Genomic DNA, 18695 nt, shown 5'->3' with positions numbered 1-18695 from the left:
TGCCCTCTCCGGTGGGATCTGCCCCCCCCCCGCCCGCGGGCACACCCGAGGGTAATGACTCTAACTGACCCCGCCGCTCTTCTAAAGCGCCTCGAGGCCTCAGGCCACCTCCGCGCTACATGAAACTGCACAGATAACAGCTGAATGAATGAATGAATCACAGAAGGGAGCAGCGGCGGCTTTAATGTGGACACTGGGGGGGCTGGAAGTGCAAGGGGGGACCACGCGGGGCGCGCTCTGGTCGTGCGCATGCGCAGAAAGACTGCTCTGCGCGTGGTCAGGAGGCTAGGTGTACTGCGCAGGTGTCAGATGCACTGTCTTTACAATGTGCATAGTCAGAGGCGTAATCCTACGAGTGCGCATGCGTACAAAGTGTTATAGGCACGTTTCGAAGCTTTAGCTTGGCTCTATGGATGTGCACAAATCAGAGGGGCATATTTATACTCTGGTTGCGCCGAATTTGCGTCGTTTTTTTCGACGCAAATTCGACGCAAAACTAACGCCATATTTATACTTTGGCGCTAGACGCGTCTAGCGCCAAAGTTCCCGGAATGTGCGTCATTTTTTAGCGTGAACCCCTTCCTTGCGTTAATGATATGCAAGGGAGGCGTTCCCGTCTTAAAAAATGACTCCCAGGCCTTTACGTGGTATTTATACTCCCGGGCAAAAATGACACCCGGGAGTGGGCGTGGCCAAAAACGGCGCATTTGCGCCGCTTTTTAACGCCTGGGTCAGGGATGGCGTTAAGGGACAAGTGGGCTCAAAATGAGCCCAGAGTGCCCTCCCCTGCCCCCAGGGACCCCCCTGCCACCCTTGCCCACCCCAGGAGGACACCCAAGGACGGAGGGACCCATCCCATGGACATTAAGGTAAGTTCAGGTAAGTATTTTTTTTTTTTTTTTTTGTGGCATAGGGGGGCCTGATTTGTGCCCCCCTACATGCCACTATGCCCAATGACCATGCCCAGGGGACAGAAGTCCCCTGGGCATGGCCATTGGGCAAGGGGCATGACTCCTATCTTTACAATGATAGGAGTCATGTTGATGGGGGATGGGCGTCGAAAAAAAATGGCGCAAGTCGGGTTACGACGATTTTTTCGACGTAACCTGACTTGCCCCATTTTAAGACGCCCATGCGCCATTTTCCCCCTACGCCGGCGCTGCCTGGTGTACGTGGTTTTTTTCCACGCAAACCAGGCAGCGCCGGTCTGCTTGCGCCGGCTAACGCCATTCCATAAATACGGCGCCCGCATGGCGCTTCAGAATGGCGTTAGCCGGCGCTAATTTTTTTGACGCAAAACTGCGTTAGCGCAGTTTTGCGTCAAAAAGTATAAATACGGCCCAGAATCTGCAAGAGGCGCCGTAGAGTTGTGTATGCGCATGTGCTTAAAAGCAGTGTTTCTACTTTGCGCACGCTCATTGTTCAGAGCTAGTACTGCGCATGTGTGAAGCGGTGTCTGTGCAGTAGGCATGCTCAGAGGCTAGAGCCGGACACCGCGCATGCGTCATCTCCGGTGTAGTTCGTGCAACCTGCGGTGGTTCCGCGCTCCTCTCGGGCGCACAGTCCTGTGAACGAGCAGCTGCTCCCGGTCCCGGAGCTCCGCCCGTCACCATGAGAACCGGAAGTGCCGCCCAGCAGGCCCCGGATGAAGTGAGTCCTGAGAGTGTTGGAGCTCCGCCCACCCGTGTCATGTGCATGTGTTTGTACAGCTGTCCCCGGAGACCCCTCTGTGCACAGGGCCCTGGGGCGTGGAGAATCCATAACTGAGGCCAGGTCCAGGGGAGCTGAGGTCAGGCCCACAGGGGCTAAGGCCAGGCCAGGTCCTTGGAGGGCTAAGGTCTGCCTCCCCTCATCATGACTGTGTCCTGTCCAGAGCAAGGTGCATACACCGGATCAGAGCCATGACACCAATCATGTATTTGTGAAAGTGCACCGTGTCCCCCGCGAGTGTATCCTGGCGCTGAGATGGTCTCATTCAAATGCCCACGCTTTGAGCTCTTTCTTGAATTTGGCAGCGAAGGGGTGGTATTGGGGGGGAGGGGGGGGGGGTCCATTCCAGGCTAGATGTGAGTCACGATGAAGATCCCTGGAGCAAATGCATATGGGGTTGAAACATGTCAACACACCGCTCTTGGGTGAGAGAAATAAACTAGACTGAAAAAAAATCACACAATGGGAGGAAGAAAACATTGAAAATGTGCATCTCGCAGGTTTGTCCCCCCAACCCCCCATTAACATATCTCAGGATCATTTGAATTGAAGCTGTATTGAAAATGTATTTGATTCGTTCTTGCCCCAGTTGTATCAAAAGACGACGCTGCTTTTGTTTCTGAAGATTATCCCAGTTAGAAGAGATCAGGGTAGCGCAAGTAAGCATAGCATATGTAATAATATCCTCTATGTTATGTTTACTGTGTTTGGAGAGGTGTGCTTATACCCTGGAGGGTATCCTGGCGCCAGACACCAATATCACGGTGATGGTCATTCATAGCTGGTGCCTGCAACGTGTAATGGGACCCGGGTACTGCGTCTGAAAACTGGGTTCTACTGAATCCTTCAAAATGACTGCAGGATAAAGTATCTGCATTAAAGATGAGTTCCTTCTGATATGTATAGATTGTACTCAGGTTTCACAAATCTTGTTGTTTCAGAGCATGCTCACGTTCTGTGATGTCGCTGCCTGTTTCTCTGAAGAGGAATGGACGCTCTTACAGAACTGGCAGAAGGAGCTGTACAGGAGTGTGATGATGGAGATCCGCCAGGCCTTCAGTTCTCTGGGTGAAGTTACTGTGCATTGTTTATTTCAGGGCGCGCAGGGTTTGAATTTCCATGTCTGACCCCCGGGATGAACCTATGAACAGACCTTTCAGGTTTCCATGATCTGTGTGAGAGTAGCTCATGCAATTCACATTTTTGTTTTGCATTCTGGGTCTTTTAGACATGTATCTACAACAGGATAAGCAGAACTGCTTCTCCCAGAATGCGAAGCTATTACTTAAATCGGTAAAATTAATCATGCATGTACCTGGGAAACTTGAGTCCTCTGAAAGAAAGCTTCAAGTGTACCTGTAATCTTTTAAATTCTACATTTTATTTCCCTTAGACAGCGAGGATTTAGAGTGAAAAGCTAAATGTCAGAGTAGAAGTCAAAAATGCAAAGTGTTTCCTGCTGCACAACACCCAGCTTGTTGTTCTATACTTTTCTCCGAGCCCAGTTTCATTGACCACAAATTGAACGGGCAGTACTGAGAGCAGGATTCTCCAACGAGTAGCTCTCTAGCTCTCTGTGAGTAGCTCTCCTGCTGACTAAATTTGGAGCTTCGGCTTTGCCAATGCTTGTTTACACTGCTTATGGAAACCCTCCTGCTGCACAGAGGTGATCACTGCTGGTAATCCTTGCGTAGGCTAGAGCTTTTGGCTTTGCCAATGCTTGTTTACACTGCTTCTGCAAACCCTCCTGCTGCACAGAGGTGATCACTGCTGGTAATCCTTGCGTAGGCGAGACCTTTTGGCTTTGCCAATGCTTGTTTACACTGCTTCTGCAAACCCTCCTGCTGCACAGAGGGGATCACTGCTGGTAATCCTTGCGTAGGCGAGACCTTTTGGCTTTGCCAATGCTTGTTTACACTGCTTCTGGAAACCCTCCTGCTGCACAGAGGTGATCACTGCTGGTAGTCCTTGCACAGGCTGCCCACTGCGTTAATCTTATCTGGTGTGGTCACAATTACAAGACTAATAGCAGTAGCCCACAGTGGTATTCAGTGTACAAAAGTAACTTACAGAAAAGGTTGGAAATCCCTGGTTTAGAGCCTGTGACTTATGCAGACTTGTCATGTCAGCCACTTTTTAGGTTAGCCACCTGCAGCTGAGGCTCCCGCCCGCATATACTGTGAGTTGCACTGGCTGGACCAGTGCTGCACAATGACGTTTGATTCTGTAATGAGTTAGGCCCATTGTTTTCACTCTCACTCCAGAGAGTGCCAAGCTGAGCCTGTTTGTGCACGAAAGGTTCCCTTCTTTGGAACTGTCCCTCCATACTAACAGATCCTTTGTTCCCAGCAGGACCACGGACAGTGAGCGCAGCATGCAGGGTCCAGAGTGGGAATGGAGACCCCAGGTTGCAGATTAGTTCTTCCCAAAGAGTCCCAGTGTGTGCTGCAGACATACTCATGCCAGAGTCCCTGGATGGTTTTGGGATCTTCAAGTCCTTTAGAGAAAGGCTAAGGCTGACAGCCTCGAAGGGAGACCTCCAGCTGTAGTGTGAGAGAGAGTGAAGTCTGGTTCACTGCTGTAAAAAGCAGCCGCGGGCAGCTTGCAAGCCTGGGAAGAGACTCGGGAGGAAGAACATGTTTGTAGGGCAAACAATACTTACACGTTTTCACACCCAACATGCCACAGGCATTTTTGTCCATCCTCATAGATGGCAGAACAAAAGGGGCTCATGCCAGTATGTATGGGAGAAGAGGAACACCAGTGCGGTAGCCCTATGGGTGCTGAGAGGCCAGGCTAATGCAAGCATCACATTCAGGCCCCGGTTGGAATCGTAGCGTATTTTCTACGTTGGCAGCAGGCGACAAAGGACCAAGGGCCTGATTTAGAAACTGTCAGAGGGGTTACTCCATCACAACAGTGACTTATATGCCGTCCTTCGAAATCTAACTCCCATAGGAAATAACGGGATTGAAATTTCGGCGGACTGGATATCGTCACCTTTGTGATGGAGTAAATCATCTGCCAATATCTACATGAGGGCCTTAGTCATGTTGCTTTGGAATGCCAGTTATTTGTATGCTGTTTCCTGAAGCCTACGGTAAACACGTGTGGCCATACATTATTAGAACCATAGCAAGAAATTATTTTAATTGGTATTATTGCCAATCACACACAAAAAATTGAGCCACCTGTGGGCTTTCCATGCATTATAATTGATTGGTGCCGTGGCGGGAATTGTTGAGGATCACACAACCCAGTGACCTGGTTGCACCATAATTCAAATGTCATTTATTTGTTCCATTGTCTTTTTGAGTCGTTAGATCACATTTCTGATTCCCGCACCTTCCCTTTCTGTTACCTGATAAAATCATAAGGATGAAGAGACTCGGGCCTGATTTACATTCCGGCGGACGGGATTTCCGCCACAGCTGTGACAGAGTAACCTGTCCACCGAGTTCTAAATCAGGTCCTCTGTCATCCTACGGTGGTAGAGCTCGGTGAAGGTGCACATCCTTCTTTCAGGCATAATATTCACAGGGGCAATGTTCATGTTTGTGCAGGACTTTTAGCAATGTGCACTGTTTGTACATGTGTCTCACTGGACACACAAATAACTCTCTAGAGCACTAAAACATCCACAGAAAGATATCTCACTGAGATGGAAACATACTGCTGAACCCTGCATTCGAAGGTGTGAAGGGTCAAGCGCCTGTCCTTTCCTGGGTGGAGTGAAGTATTCCCACTGCCTTCACAGTGGCGGCACAATCTTTCCTCAAGCTTACTTCATAGGTTTTTTTAAACCCATGTACAATTTCTGACCAAAAAAGTCTATTTCTGCTGGTCCTGCTATTCTATTTGTTACTCAACAACAGCGACAGTTACAAAGGCTCCAAGGACCTTAGCCCAGAGGCGTACCTATCATTAGTGCATCAGGTGCAGTGGCGCCTGAGGCGTTGATTTAGAGGGAGCACAGCATCCCTATTTTTTACTGCCAAACCAAGGGATTTTGTTGGTACTCCACTGCCCAGAGCTCTTAGACCACAGCCCCGCTCCTACCGAGTGTCCCTACCGCTTCTTTACGGGGTGCAGCGGGAGCCAGTGGTCACTGTGCTTTCATACCATGGGAGTCCTGGACACAAATCCCCTGCAGTTAGCTGAGGAAAGGTCTGTCCCAGAGGAGTGCAGTGCTGCGCGATAACCCCGGGGCCGAATGTAGGAAGATCACTAGTTTGCTGCATTTCTCTTCAACTGGTTCTCCTGATGTTTCTGTTCAGTTAACAGTCACTGTGATGGATCCAGGTTTCTTTGTTTCAGACAAGCCTGTACTGTAAATTGCTGTGTATTTCACAATAACTTTTTTTTCTTGTCTGCTTTCTTCTCCTGGTAGGCCCTCTGATTGCTGCCTCAGTTTTCTCATTAAGGCCCAAAGAAAAGGAAAGTGTGAGTTTCCAGTTCCTTCAGGACTCGGAGGAAAGAAGAAGGGGACGCGCTCCCTCTGGTGAGTCTGCGAGGCTGAAGTGATCTCTTGGTCTGGGGCGCTCGGGCACAGGTGTTTGATACACTTAAGGACCCCTGGATTTCAGCAACACTTCGCTTCTGAAAGATGTTGAATACCCATATTTTTGTCCCCCCCCTCCTGTGCCATGTGAGAATTGCTCTGCTCCAGCCCCCTCATCTCCAGAGTAGGCCTACAGTTCTCACCTACACATGTGCAGACCACCTAGCCTCCCATGCAGTACAGACGCCTATTCTACAGAGCGGTGTGTCTGTCTCCCTCCCCTGATCCCTCACCCCACCTGCAGTGCCCACCTTGAATGCCCCAGCTCCTTGCAGTCATGCCACACCCACCCTTTGCCTCCCCACAGTGCCAGCTCCCATACCTCTTAAGCTTCACGTGGCTGACAAGGCATGGTGCGAGGGCTCAAGGAGACAAGCTAATACCTTTATAGTGACCAGAGGGACGCTGTAGATGAACAAAGTAAGATAAGCGACAATCTAAAGCTGCTGACCGGCGGAGCTCTGATTCACTGCAAGAATATGTCCTGAATGCTCAAACGTTGTCCAAGACTTGCTCCCAACAGGCTCACACCATCATCTTTTGATCAGTGTAGAGGGTCACTCTGGGATCATCTCCATCACCAACAACTTCAACAATCTTAGGTCTGTGTTTAGGTGGATCCAATAAGGTCAAGCCAGAGGATGTAACTTGAGCGCCACAAAGGAAAAAACTATGTGAACAGCTTTGTGAAGATTCCATCCCACCTGTGAACTCATTCACACATTGTAGGAAGATGGCTCTGTATGTACTATTTCAAAGTAAGAAATAGCATGCACAGTGTCCAAGGGTTCCCCTTAGAGGTAAGATAGTGGCAAAAAGAGATAATTCTAATGCTCTATTTTGTGGTAGTGTGGTCGAGCAGTAGGCTTATCAGAGGGTAGTGTTAAGCATTTGTTGTTCACACACAGGCAATAAATGAGGAACACACACTCAAAGACAATTCCAGGCCAATAGGTTTTTTATATAGAACAATATATTTTCTTAGTTTATTTTAAGAACCACAGGTTCAAGATTTACAAACAATACTTTAAATGAAAGGTATCACCCAGGTATCTTAGGAACTTTGAATCATCACAATAACATGTACAGTGTTGGCAAAAATGGCAATAAACTATTTTAAAAATGGACACTGCAAAATTCAACAGTTCCTGGGGGAGGTAAGTATTTGTTAGTTTCACAGATAAGGAAAGCACTTACAGGGTTCAAAGTTGGGTCCAAAGTAGCCCACCGTTGGGGGTTCAAGGCAACCCCAAAGTTACCACACCAGCAGCTCAGGGCCGGTCAGGTGCAGAGGTCAAAGTGGTGCCCAAAACATATAGGCTTCAATGGAAATAGGGGTGCCCCGGTTCCAGTCTGCCAGCAGGTAAGTACCCGCGACTTCGGAGGGCAAACCAGGGGGGTTTTGGAGGGCACCGGGGGGGACACAAGCAGGCACAGAAAGTACACCCTCAGCTGCACAGGGGCAGCTGGGTACAGAGTGCATACAGGCATCGGGTTCGCAATAGGTTTCAATGGGAGACCCAGGGGTCTCTTTAGTGATGTAGGCAGGCTAGGGGGGCTCCTCGGGGTAGCCACCACCTGGGCTGGGGAGGGGGCCGCCTGGGGTTCGCTCCTGCACTGGAGGTCAGATCCTTCAGGTCCTGGGGGCTGCGGGTGCAGTGTGTTTCCCAGGCGTCGGGTTCTTTGAAGCAGGCAGTCACAGTCAGGGGGAGCCTCTGGATTCCCTCTGCAGGCGTCGCTGTTGGGGCTCAGGGGGGTCAACTCTGGCTACTCACGGGCTCGCAGTCGCCGGGGAGTCCTCCCTGTAGAGTTAGTTTTCTGCAGGTCGAGCCAGGGGCGACGGGTGCAGAGTGGAAAGTCTCACGCTTCCGGTGGGAAACGTGTGGTCTTTAAAAGTTGCTTCTTTGTTGCAAAGTTGCAGTCTTTGTGGAACAGGGAAGCTGTCCTCAGGAGTTTCTTGGTCCTTTTAGATGCAGGGTAGTCCTCTGAGGCTTCAGAGGTCGCTGGACCCTGGGGGACGTGTAGCTGTTTCAGTTTTTCTTGAAGTGGGGAGACAGGCCGGTAGGACTGGGGCCAAAGCAGTTGGTGTCTCCGTCTTCTCTGCAGGGTTTCAGGTCGGCAGTACTTCTTTGTCTTCAGGTTGCAGGAATCTATCTTCCTAGGTTCTGGGGGCCCCTTAAATACTCCATTTAGGGGTGTGGTTAGGTCTGGGAGGATAGTAGCCAATGGCTACTAGCCCTGAGGGTGGCTACACCCTCTTTGTGCCTCCTCCCGGTGGGGAGGGGGTCACATCCCTTATCCTATTGGGGGGAATCCTCCATCTGCAAGTTGGAGGATTTCTAAAAGTCAGAGTCACCTTAGCTCAGGACACCTTAGGGGTTGTCCTGACTGGCCAGTGACTCCTCCTTGTTTTTCTCATTATCTCCTCCGGCCTTGCTGCCAAAAGTGGGGGCTGTGGCCGGAGGGGCGGGCATCTCCACTAGCTGGAATGCCCTGTGGTGCTGTAACAAAGGGGGTGAGCCTTTCAGGCTCACCGCCAGGTGTTACAGTTCCTGCAGGGGGAGGTGAGAAGCACCTCTACCCAGTACAGGCTTTGTTCCTGGCCACAGAGTGACAAAGGCACTCTCCCCATGTGGCCAGCAACATGTCTGGTGTGTGGCAGGCTGGTAAAACTAGTCAGCCCACACTTGAAGTCGGGTATGTTTTCAGGGGGCATCTCTAAGATGCCCTCTGGGTGTATTTCACAATAAAATGTACACTGGCATCAGTGTGCATTTATTGTGCTGAGAAGTTTGATACCAAACATCCCAGTTTTCAGTGTAGCCATTATGGTGCTGTGGAGTTCGTGTATGACAGACTCCCAGACCATATACTCTTATGGCTACCCCGCACTTACAATGTCTAAGGTTTTGCTTAGACACTGTAGGGGCATAGTGCTCATGCACCTATGCCCTCACCTATGGTATAGTGCACCCTGCCTTAGGGCTGTAAGGCCTGCTAGAGGGGTGACTGATCTATACCTACAGGCAGTGTGAGGTTGGCATGGCACCCTGAGGGGAGTGCCATGTCGACTTAGTCATTTTCTCCCCATCAGTACACACAAGCTGGCAAGCAGTGTGTATGTGCTGAGTGAGGGGTCCCCAGGGTGGCATAAGACATGCTGCAGCCCTTAGAGACCTTCCCTGGCATCAGGGCTCTTGGTACCAGTTACAAGGGACTTACCTGGATGCCAAGGTGTGCCAATTGTGGAAACAAAGGTACAGGTTAGGGAAAGAACACTGGTGCTGGGGCCTGGTTAGCAGGGTCCCAGCACACTTTCAAATCATAACTTGGCATCAGCAAAGGCAAAAAGTCAGGGGGTAACCATGCCAAGGAGGCATTTCCTTACACACATATATGTAATAAGAGCGTCTGCTTGGAGTATGCTTCTGGATGCAAGTACATAGTTGTACGCTCCTTAATTTGCACCAAAACTGGATCATGGGTGTGGTTGGTGCAAAGAACCACCTCCTCCCCTGTGAGAGCGTGGTATGCAGGTTTCAAACTCCAGAACCTTTGCCAGAATTACTTGTGTGGTCCTGCTGACCGCAGAGCCTTGTACGAGGGGCTCAATCATGGCGGTGTCACCTGGGTGGTAAACCAAAGGCTCCTCTTTGGTGTGTCGAGTGGATCGCTGCCAGAGGATTCTCTGCACTTTCTGTATCTTTTTCTTGCAATCCTGTAGGAGTTTGAAAACCCCTGTTTTAAATAAATTGATGCTGCGATCTCCAGATTCAGCTCGTATTATTATGGTAAAACAAGGAGGGCATACAGGTATCTCCCTATCCAGGGAGGGAGGAGGTGGGCCCTCCCTAATCTTAAATTGTATCACTTAGTTGCTGCCTTTCAATGCATGCGCCTTCTTGTAGAAAGTAGCGGTGGGGGAGAAGCATCTGCAGAGTATGGACATTCATGTTTGAGCTTTTAATTGGGGTGGATGCCAAGGGCTATTTACTAAAAAATGGTTGAACCTAGTTATTAAGAAAAAAAGTGCGGTTGAAGACGTTATTTGCAGGTTTTAAGAACTGGGGGCCAGATGTAGCAAAGGCGCAAAAGCCTCTCTGCTATGCAGAAAAGCATTTTGTGAGTCGGATCCGACTCGCAAAATGCATTTCCGACTCGCAAATAGGAAGGGGTGTTCCCTTCCTATTTGCCACTCGCAACGCTATGCAATTTCATTTGCGACCACGAAAGCGGTCGCAAATGAAATCGCAGTTACCATCCACTTGAAGTGGATGGTAACCCAGTCGCAAACGGGAAGGGGTCCCCATGGGACCCCTTCCCCTTTGTGAATGGAAAAAAACCGAAACTAAAGGTTTCGGTTTTTTTTTTCCAAGTGCAGCTCGTTAAAACGGGCTGCAGATGGAAAAAAAAAACCTGCTTTATTAAAAAGCAGTCACGGACGTGGTGGTCTGCTGACTCCAGCAGGCCACCATCCCCGTGAGTGCCCAGACTCGCTATGGGGTCGCAAACTGCGACCCACCTCATTAATATTAATGAGGTGGGTCTTTGCGACCCCATTGCGAGTTGCAGAAGGTGTCTGAGACACCTTTCTGCATAGCAAATTGCGACTTGCAATTTGCGAGTCACACGGACTCGCAAATTGCAAGTCGCAGTTTGCTTTGTTACTACATCTGGCCCTGGGTTAGATGACTGAAAAAGGCTGGTTTAACAGGTACATGCCCATACAGAGGAATATGCAATTACCTGGCATATTTGAAGATGCTTGTCTACTAAGGTGGGAGAGACAGGGGCTTGTGAAATTTAAGGATTTTTCCCAAGGACCTCATCTGGCAGTGTTTGAGGAGCTCTGGACCAGATCTGACATAATTTCAGATATCTGCAAGTTCACAGCTTTTTGCACGAGAAAGCTGGGGGCATTGCACGATTTTTTTTTTCCAGGGCACCAATGCTAGATTTGCTATTAGGCACATCTAGCATGTACAATTAGATAGCTGTGTACTAGCTTGTGCTCCAATGTTCTGGACGATCTGGAGGAACATAACATTAAATGGTACCAGAGGCTTGACTACAGGATCTCAGTTTTTATGTGTCTCTGGAATTAGGCTTCACTTTACTCTGCTCATCGGGCCTGCAGGCGCAGCAATACAGACCAGTCTTTGATTTATGCTTTATTCCATCGAAGACTGCCAAGTGGGGGGTATGGAGGCTATACACTCTCCACCGTGTCGAGCTTTGGAAGCAGATTTGATTCACATGTTTTGTACGTGCCCTCAGCTGGATGTAGTCAGAGCTGAGGTTTCTAAATTTCTGGGGGAAATCATCAATACCATTGTTGTTCTGACCCCACAAACTTTGCTTCTCAGGATTAGGGAGGCAGGTGTGGTTAGTCGGGATTCTTTCATTTATGTGGCTATGGCAGTGTGCGCATGTGTGTCACCTCAGCTTGGCTGAGCCCACAGCCCCCCTCATTTCAGCAATGGCAAAGGGGGGTTTTCATTGCAAGGATAGGCTGCTTTAATCCCTTGAAGAATTCTATAGCTGTCTTTCTTTTGGACTGCGGGATGTACTTACATGGGGGGTTATGCAGCCCTACACTTTTTAACCTGTGTATTCGCTTTGTGCGTCCTTATAGCTTCTACACTTGTTATGAGATGAATTCTGTTCATATGTTCTAAGTAGTTTTTTTTTTTTTTCCTTCTTGAGTCTTTTGGTTGGTGATGTATAATTGATGAATTGTTGAGTATGATTCATTCCAAGCTGGGTGCTCCCTCTCTCTTCCCCCATTTGTTGTGTTTTTTTTGTATTGATGAAGTAAAATAGCAAAAGCCTTAATAAAAAATAAAATTAAAAAAGGGCAGAGCACAGAGAAACCACAGAGCGGATCTGTGAAAGGCTTGTCAATGCTGGTGCGCCTCGCACTCCTGCAGACAAACCACAGAGCGGATCTGTGAAAGGCTTGTCGATGCTGGTGCGCCTCATACTCCTGCAGACAAACCACAGCAGATCGATGAAAGGCTTGTCGATGCTGGTGCGCCTCGCACTCCTGCAGACAAACCACAGAGTGGATCTGTGAAAGGCTTGTCGATGCTGGTGCGCCTCAGACTCCTGCAGACAAACCACAGAGTGGATCTGTGAAAGGCTTGTCGATGCTGGTGCGCCTCAGACTCCTGCAGAGAAACCACAGAGCGGATCTGTGAAAGGCTTGTCGATGCTGGTGCGCCTCGCACTCCTGCAGACAAACCACAGAGTGGATCTGTGAAAGGCTTGTCGATGCTGGTGCGTCTCACAGTCATCCAGACAAACCACAGAGTGGATCTGTGAAAGGCTTGTCGATGCAGGTGCACCTCTCACTCCTGCAGACAAACCACAGAGCAGATCGATGAAAGGCTTGTTGAAGCTGGGGCTCAAACGTGCATGTGATCTACACTGGGGTACAGTGATTTCTAAACCAGATTGTTGGACTGAGCTTCAGCCAAAACCTTGCAAGACCATGATCGCTGCCTTCAAAACTGTCAAGTGAAAGGCCAGGAAGAGATTAGAAGTGCTGGGCACCCTGACATCCAGCCAGTGTAGTAAGTCTCATCTCAAAAGGATAACGAGGTAACAGAGAAGGTACTGAGCCAGTCTGGAGATACGTCTGAGTATTATTGTGTCTGTTTGGAAACCAGAAGTTGTGGGTTGATTATAGGTGAGGGATGTAGTGTGGTGAGCAGAGTATGATAACCAGATCAGCATTCCCTTCCCAGGCCCTGTGGATGTTCTGATGTGATACACGGCAGTCGAGGGTCCCACGAACTTCATTGTGAGTTTTATTATAATTGAGGGAGGTGATGTCTCTTCCCACGCCCATGGATGTTCTAATGTGAAACATAACAGTCGAGGGTCCCACAGACTTCATTGTGAGTTTTATTATAATTGAGGGAGGTGGTGTCTCTTCCCACGCCCCGTGGATGTTCTAATGTGATACACGGCAGTCGAGGGTCCTACAGACTTCATTGTGAGTTTTATTATAATTGAGGGAGGTGATGTCTCAGCACGCACCTGTACTGTGGTGAGAAGAGTATGATAACCAGATCAGTATTCTCTTCCCACGCCCCGTGGATGTTCTGATGTGATACACAGCAGTCGAGGGTCCCACGGACTTCATTGTGAGTGTAAGGAAATGCCTCCTTGGCATGGTTACCCCCTGACTTTTTGCCTTTGCTGATGCCAAGTTATGATTTGAAAGTGTGCTGGGACTCTGCTAACCAGGCCCCAGCACCAGTGTTCTTTTCCTAAACTGTACCTTTGTCTCCACAATTGGCACACCCCTGGCACTCAGGTAAGTCCCTTGTAACTGGTACCCCTGGTACCAAGGGCCCTGATGCCAAATAAGGTCTCTAAGGGCTGCAGAATGTCTTATGCCACCCTGGGGACCCCTCACCCAGCACATGCACACTGCCTCACAGCTTGTGTGTGCTGGTGGGGAGAAAATGACTAAGTCGACAGGGCACTCCCCTCAGAGTGCCATGCCAACCTCACACTGCCTGTGGCATAGATAAGTCACCCCTCTAGCAGGCCTTACAGCCCTAAGGCAGGGTGCACTATACCACAGGTAAGGGCATATTTGCATGAGCACTGTGCCCCTACAGTGTCTAAGCAAAACCTTAGACATTGTAAGTGCAGGGTAGCCATAAGAGTATATGGTCTGGGAGTTTGTCAAACACTAACTCCACAGTTCCATAATGGCTACACTGAAAACTGGGTAGTTTGGTATCAAACTTCTCAGCACAATAAATGCACACTGATGTCAGTGTGCAATTTATTGTAAAATACACACAGAGGGCATCTTAGAGATGCCCCCTGGATACCTACCCGACTTCTAGTGTAGGTTGACCAGTTTCTGCCAGCCTGCCACACACCAGACATGTTGCTGGCCACATGGGGAGAGTGCCTTTGTCACTCTGTGGCCAGGAACAAAGCCTGTACTGGGTGGAGGTGCTTCTCACCTCCCTCTGCAGGAACTGTAATACCTGGCGGTGAGCCTCAAAGGCTCACCCCTTTTGTTACTGCGTCCCAGGGCATCCCAGCTAGTGGAGATGCCCGCCCCTCTGGCCACTGCCCCCACTTTTGGCGGCAAGGCTGGAGGAGATAATGAGAAAAACAAGGAGGAGTCACCCACCAGTCAGGACAGTCCCTAAGGTGTCCTGAGCTGAGATGACCCATACCTTGAGAAATCCTCCATCTTGGGTTTGGAGGATTCCCCCAATAGGATTAGGGTTGTGCCCCTCTCCCCACAGAGAGGAGGCACAAAGAGGGTGTAGCCACCCTCCAGGACAGTAGCCATTGGCTACTGCCCTCCCAGACCTAAACACACCCCTAAATTCAGTATTTAGGGGCTTCCCAGATCCCAGGAAATCAGATTCCTGCCACCTGAAGAAACAAGAAGGACTGCTGACCTACAAGCCTGCAGAGAAGGAGGAAGACGACAAATGCTTTGGCCCCAGCCCTAACGGCCTGTCTCCAACTTCGAAAACCTGCTCCAGCGACGCATCCGACAGGGACCAGCGACCTCTGAAGACTCAGAGGACTGCCCTGGACTAAAGGACCAACAAACTGTAGAGCACTGTGGGGGGGGGCACAAGTAGGCACATAAAACACACCCTCAGCGGCACAGGGGCGGCTGGGTGCAGTGTGCAAAGCAGGCGTGCACCCGACGCCCCCGGCTCAAGATCCAGAGAACAAACACCTCAGGGAGGACTCCTCGGCGACTGCGAGCCCATGAGTAACCAGAGACGACTTTCCTGAGCCCCCACAGCGACGCCTGCAGAGAGAATCCAGAGGCTCCCCCTGACCGCGACTGCTTGTAACAAGGGAGCTGACGCCTGGAACCAACACTGCACCCGCAGCCCCCAGGACCTGAAGGAACTGAACTTCAACGCAGGAGTGACCCCCAGGAGACCCTCTGCCTTGCCCAGGTGGTGGCTGTCCCGAGAAGCCTCCCCTGTGCCTGCCTGCACCGCTAGGGTGACCCCGGGTCCCTCCATTGTTTCCTATCTGAAACCCAACGCCTGCTTTGCACACTGCACCCAGCCGCCCTGTGCCGCTGAGGGTGTGTTTTATGTGCCTACTTGTGTCCCCCCCCCCATAGTGCTCTACAAAACCCCCCTGGTCTGCCCCCGAGGACGCAGGTACTTACCTGCTGGCAGACTGGAACCGGAGCACCCCTGTTCCCCATAGGCACCTATGTGTTTTGGGCACCTCTTTGACCTCTGCACCTGACCGGCCCTGAGCTGCTGGTATGGTAACTTTGGGGTTTCTCTGAACCCCCAACGGTGGGCTGCATATGCCCCAAAACTGAGACTTGTAGGTGTTTTAGTTACCTCCTAATGTAACCTTTACTTACCTCCCCCAGGAACTGTTGATTTTTGCACTGTGTCCACTTTGAAAATAGCTTTTTGCCATTTTTACAAAGACTGTACATGATATTGTTTTCATTCAAAGTTCCTAAAGTATATTAAGTGAAGTACCTTACGTTTAAAGTAAATCTTGAACCTGTGGTTCTTAAAATAAACTAAGAAAATATATTTTTAATAAAAAAACCTATTGGCCTGGAGTAAGTCTTTGAGTGTGTGTTCCTCATTTATTGCCTGTGTGTGTACAACAAATGCTTTACACTACCCTCTGATAAGCCTACTGCTCGACCACACTACCACAAAATAGAGCATTAGAATTATCAAATGTTGCCACTATCTTACCTCTAAGGGGAACCCTTGGACTCTGTGCATGCTATTTCTTACTTTGAAATAGTGCATACAGAGCCAACTTCCTACAGTTAGGTTTATTATAATTGAGGGAGGTGATGTCTCAGCACACACCTACTCTGTGGTGAGCAGAGTATGATAACCAGATCAGTATTCTCTTCCCACGCCCCGTAGATGTTCTGATGTGATACACGGCAGTCGAGGGTCCCACAGATTCCTCATGTGAGTTTTATTCTAATTGAGGGAGGTGATGTCTCAGCACACCCCTGCTCTGTGGTGAGCAGAGTATGATAACCAGATCAGTATTCTCTTCCCAGGCCCCGTGGATGTTCTGATGTGATACACGGCAGTTGAGGGTCCTACAGACTTCATTGTGAGTTTTATTATAATTGAGGGAGGTGATGTCTCAGCACACACCTGTACTATGGTGAGCAGAGTATGATAACCAAATCAGTATTCTCTTCCCAGGCCCTGTGGATGTTCTGATGTGATACACAGCAGTCGAGGGTCCCACGGACTCCTCATTGTGAGTTTTATTGTAATTGAGGGAGGTGGTGTCTCCAGCACACACCTGTACTGTGGTGGGAGTGACCTCCACGGATGAATGTACACACATTTACAACAGGGCCCAGACCATCTCACGTGCACATCATGGTAGCATTTGCCCCATTCTGTAGATATGCCCCTCTGCTCTCTGTCTTGTTTATTCTCTGTCGCTCCCAGTGAATCACATTCCCTTCCTGAAGGCAGCTCTTTAACCTGGTTGTGTTGCCTGATTTCTCCAGTAGGACCGTGTGCTCCTGGTGGTGGTCTGAGGACGGATGGAGACTCTGAGTTTGGTTTGCTGGACCCTCATGACGCGGGAACGGATGATGGAAGTGCTGGCTCCTGGTTTGGTAAGATCCACATTCTAAGGTTTCTCATGTGTGTCCCCGTCTGTGGGAGACGCGGTCAACAGAGCTGCATCTATGTTTTGCGAGTAGATCATGTTAAGGCGCTGTATGGTCCTTCATCTGTGCGGTCCCGAAACAAACCATAACCTTCATCACACATGGGCTGATGTTCTATGGGCCTTTCTACTATAATGGCAGCAGGTCCTACGCTGCGTGGTGTTGTCACCCATCACTGTGGAAGAGATGAGTCCCTCACAGAACACGGATCATGTTTGCTGGTAATCACCTTCTGCATTGATGTTTTTCTGTTTTCCAGTAGATTCCCTGTTCCTCTCCCGGACACTCCTTTTAACCCCATTGCCTGGGCCTCGGCAGCAGGAGTAAAGCTTGCTCTCCTAAGTCCCATCTCTCCACTGGCAACAGTGGACCTGACAGCAGATGGCGGGAGCGGGCTCAGCCTCTGTGTAGGTGACCACAGCCACCCTCCTTCAGTGCTTTCCTTTGGCTCTCTGGGTGTTCAGGCCTCTTTCAGGTGGTAACAGCCAGCTTTGGAGGAGTAAAAACAATACGGGCCCTGAGAACTTCCTCTGATCTGGGCTGCAGGATTCGTCTGAATCAAAGCAGCTGGAAAGGGCTGTGCCTGAAGGGCAGGTCTTGCCCAGTAAGGAGAAGACGGTCTCCCTCCAAGACAGCAGCTCTAGCAGAGGCTGCCAACCTTTTGGCTTTGCTAATGCTTGTTTTGACAGAGCAAAACATTTATTTGTCCTGGCAGCACAGATTTGGCATTAACAGTACCACGTTGTTGTGGGCGTGTTTGTAAATGAGGAGCTTGGCAGTGACTGTAGCCTGTAGTGAGTTGACCCATTGCGCCATGTTATATGCAGCAGAGGGTGGGTAATATTGTGACTGACACAGCAGTGGACCAATGAATGAAGAGGTCTGGCTGAAGACTCTAAAGTATATTATTTATATAATTGTCCTGAAAATCAAACTTCTTGGCTAAAGCTAGACCTGAAAATCATGAGCCCTACCAAGCAGGCTCCTGGCACATCTTCATAGGCATTTCAGGCGCCACCTGGTAGGAACAATGTATATTCAAGGAGAAAAGGGCCAGGCCCCAATGGAGGTATTGCCTGGTTCCAAAACAGCCTCTCATACTTCAGCACCAAGGAGAAGCCTGCTGATGGCCACAGAGATCTGGATTTGGCCCTGCACACCTCAGAAAGGTTTGCCACCAGATCATACCAGAGAGTCAGACTGGTTTTGTTCAGTGTTTTTAGAGCAAGGCACTAGGCCGGACACATACCATTGGCTTGTCAAACAAACCAGAAACGTCTAAAGGGTCTCCGAGGCACAGTGCTCGGACAGAGAAGTCAGAATGAGCTTAACCGTGTGTCAGGGACTGCAATCTTCGCATCACACCCACAACTTCATGGACAACACCACCCATGTGATTTCTTTAAGGAGGTGGACAGAGGCAGCAGGCAGTATTCTAGCCGGGACATCCCAAGAAAACAGCTGCTTCATGAAAACTGGGGCTAGGATCATTGCTGCCTTAAAACAAGCACCGACACTGAAAAGAGTGTGTGTCTCCTTGAGAAGCCAGAGGACATGCAGCCAGTAGCAGCTTATAGTCCACTCACAAAATGAGCCCTGTCTAATCTGGAAACGTTGTGAGCATCATCTGTGTAACATACGGGACACCGGCAGAGCCACAGACAAATGAAAACAGTCCGGGCTGAGCGAAGGTCCCTGCAGAAATCCACGCATTAATGCTCTGGATAG

The 18695-nt window shown here is 49.7% G+C and overlaps 1 protein-coding gene across 2 annotated transcripts in view; it reads left to right on the top strand.

Annotated features, from left to right (window-relative positions):
• The first annotated feature begins 1493 nt into the window (after positions 1-1493).
• LOC138303497 (zinc finger protein 485-like) overlaps positions 1494-18695 on the top strand; it is a 48941-nt gene continuing 31739 nt past the window's right edge. For both annotated transcript variants that reach the window (XM_069242677.1, XM_069242676.1), the window contains exons 1-4: positions 1494-1650; positions 2652-2778; positions 6101-6211; positions 16803-16913. In XM_069242677.1, coding sequence (XP_069098778.1) covers positions 1612-1650; positions 2652-2778; positions 6101-6211; positions 16803-16913 — 388 coding nt within the window. In that variant the 5' untranslated portion in view covers positions 1494-1611. The remainder of the gene's footprint in view (positions 1651-2651; positions 2779-6100; positions 6212-16802; positions 16914-18695) is intronic.

This window comes from Pleurodeles waltl, chromosome 7 (assembly GCF_031143425.1).
Source record: "Pleurodeles waltl isolate 20211129_DDA chromosome 7, aPleWal1.hap1.20221129, whole genome shotgun sequence".
Classification (NCBI taxonomy): Eukaryota; Metazoa; Chordata; class Amphibia; order Caudata; family Salamandridae; genus Pleurodeles; species Pleurodeles waltl.
The sequence above is the reverse complement of the archived record's forward strand: the minus strand, read 5'-3'. Positions and strand labels throughout refer to the sequence as shown.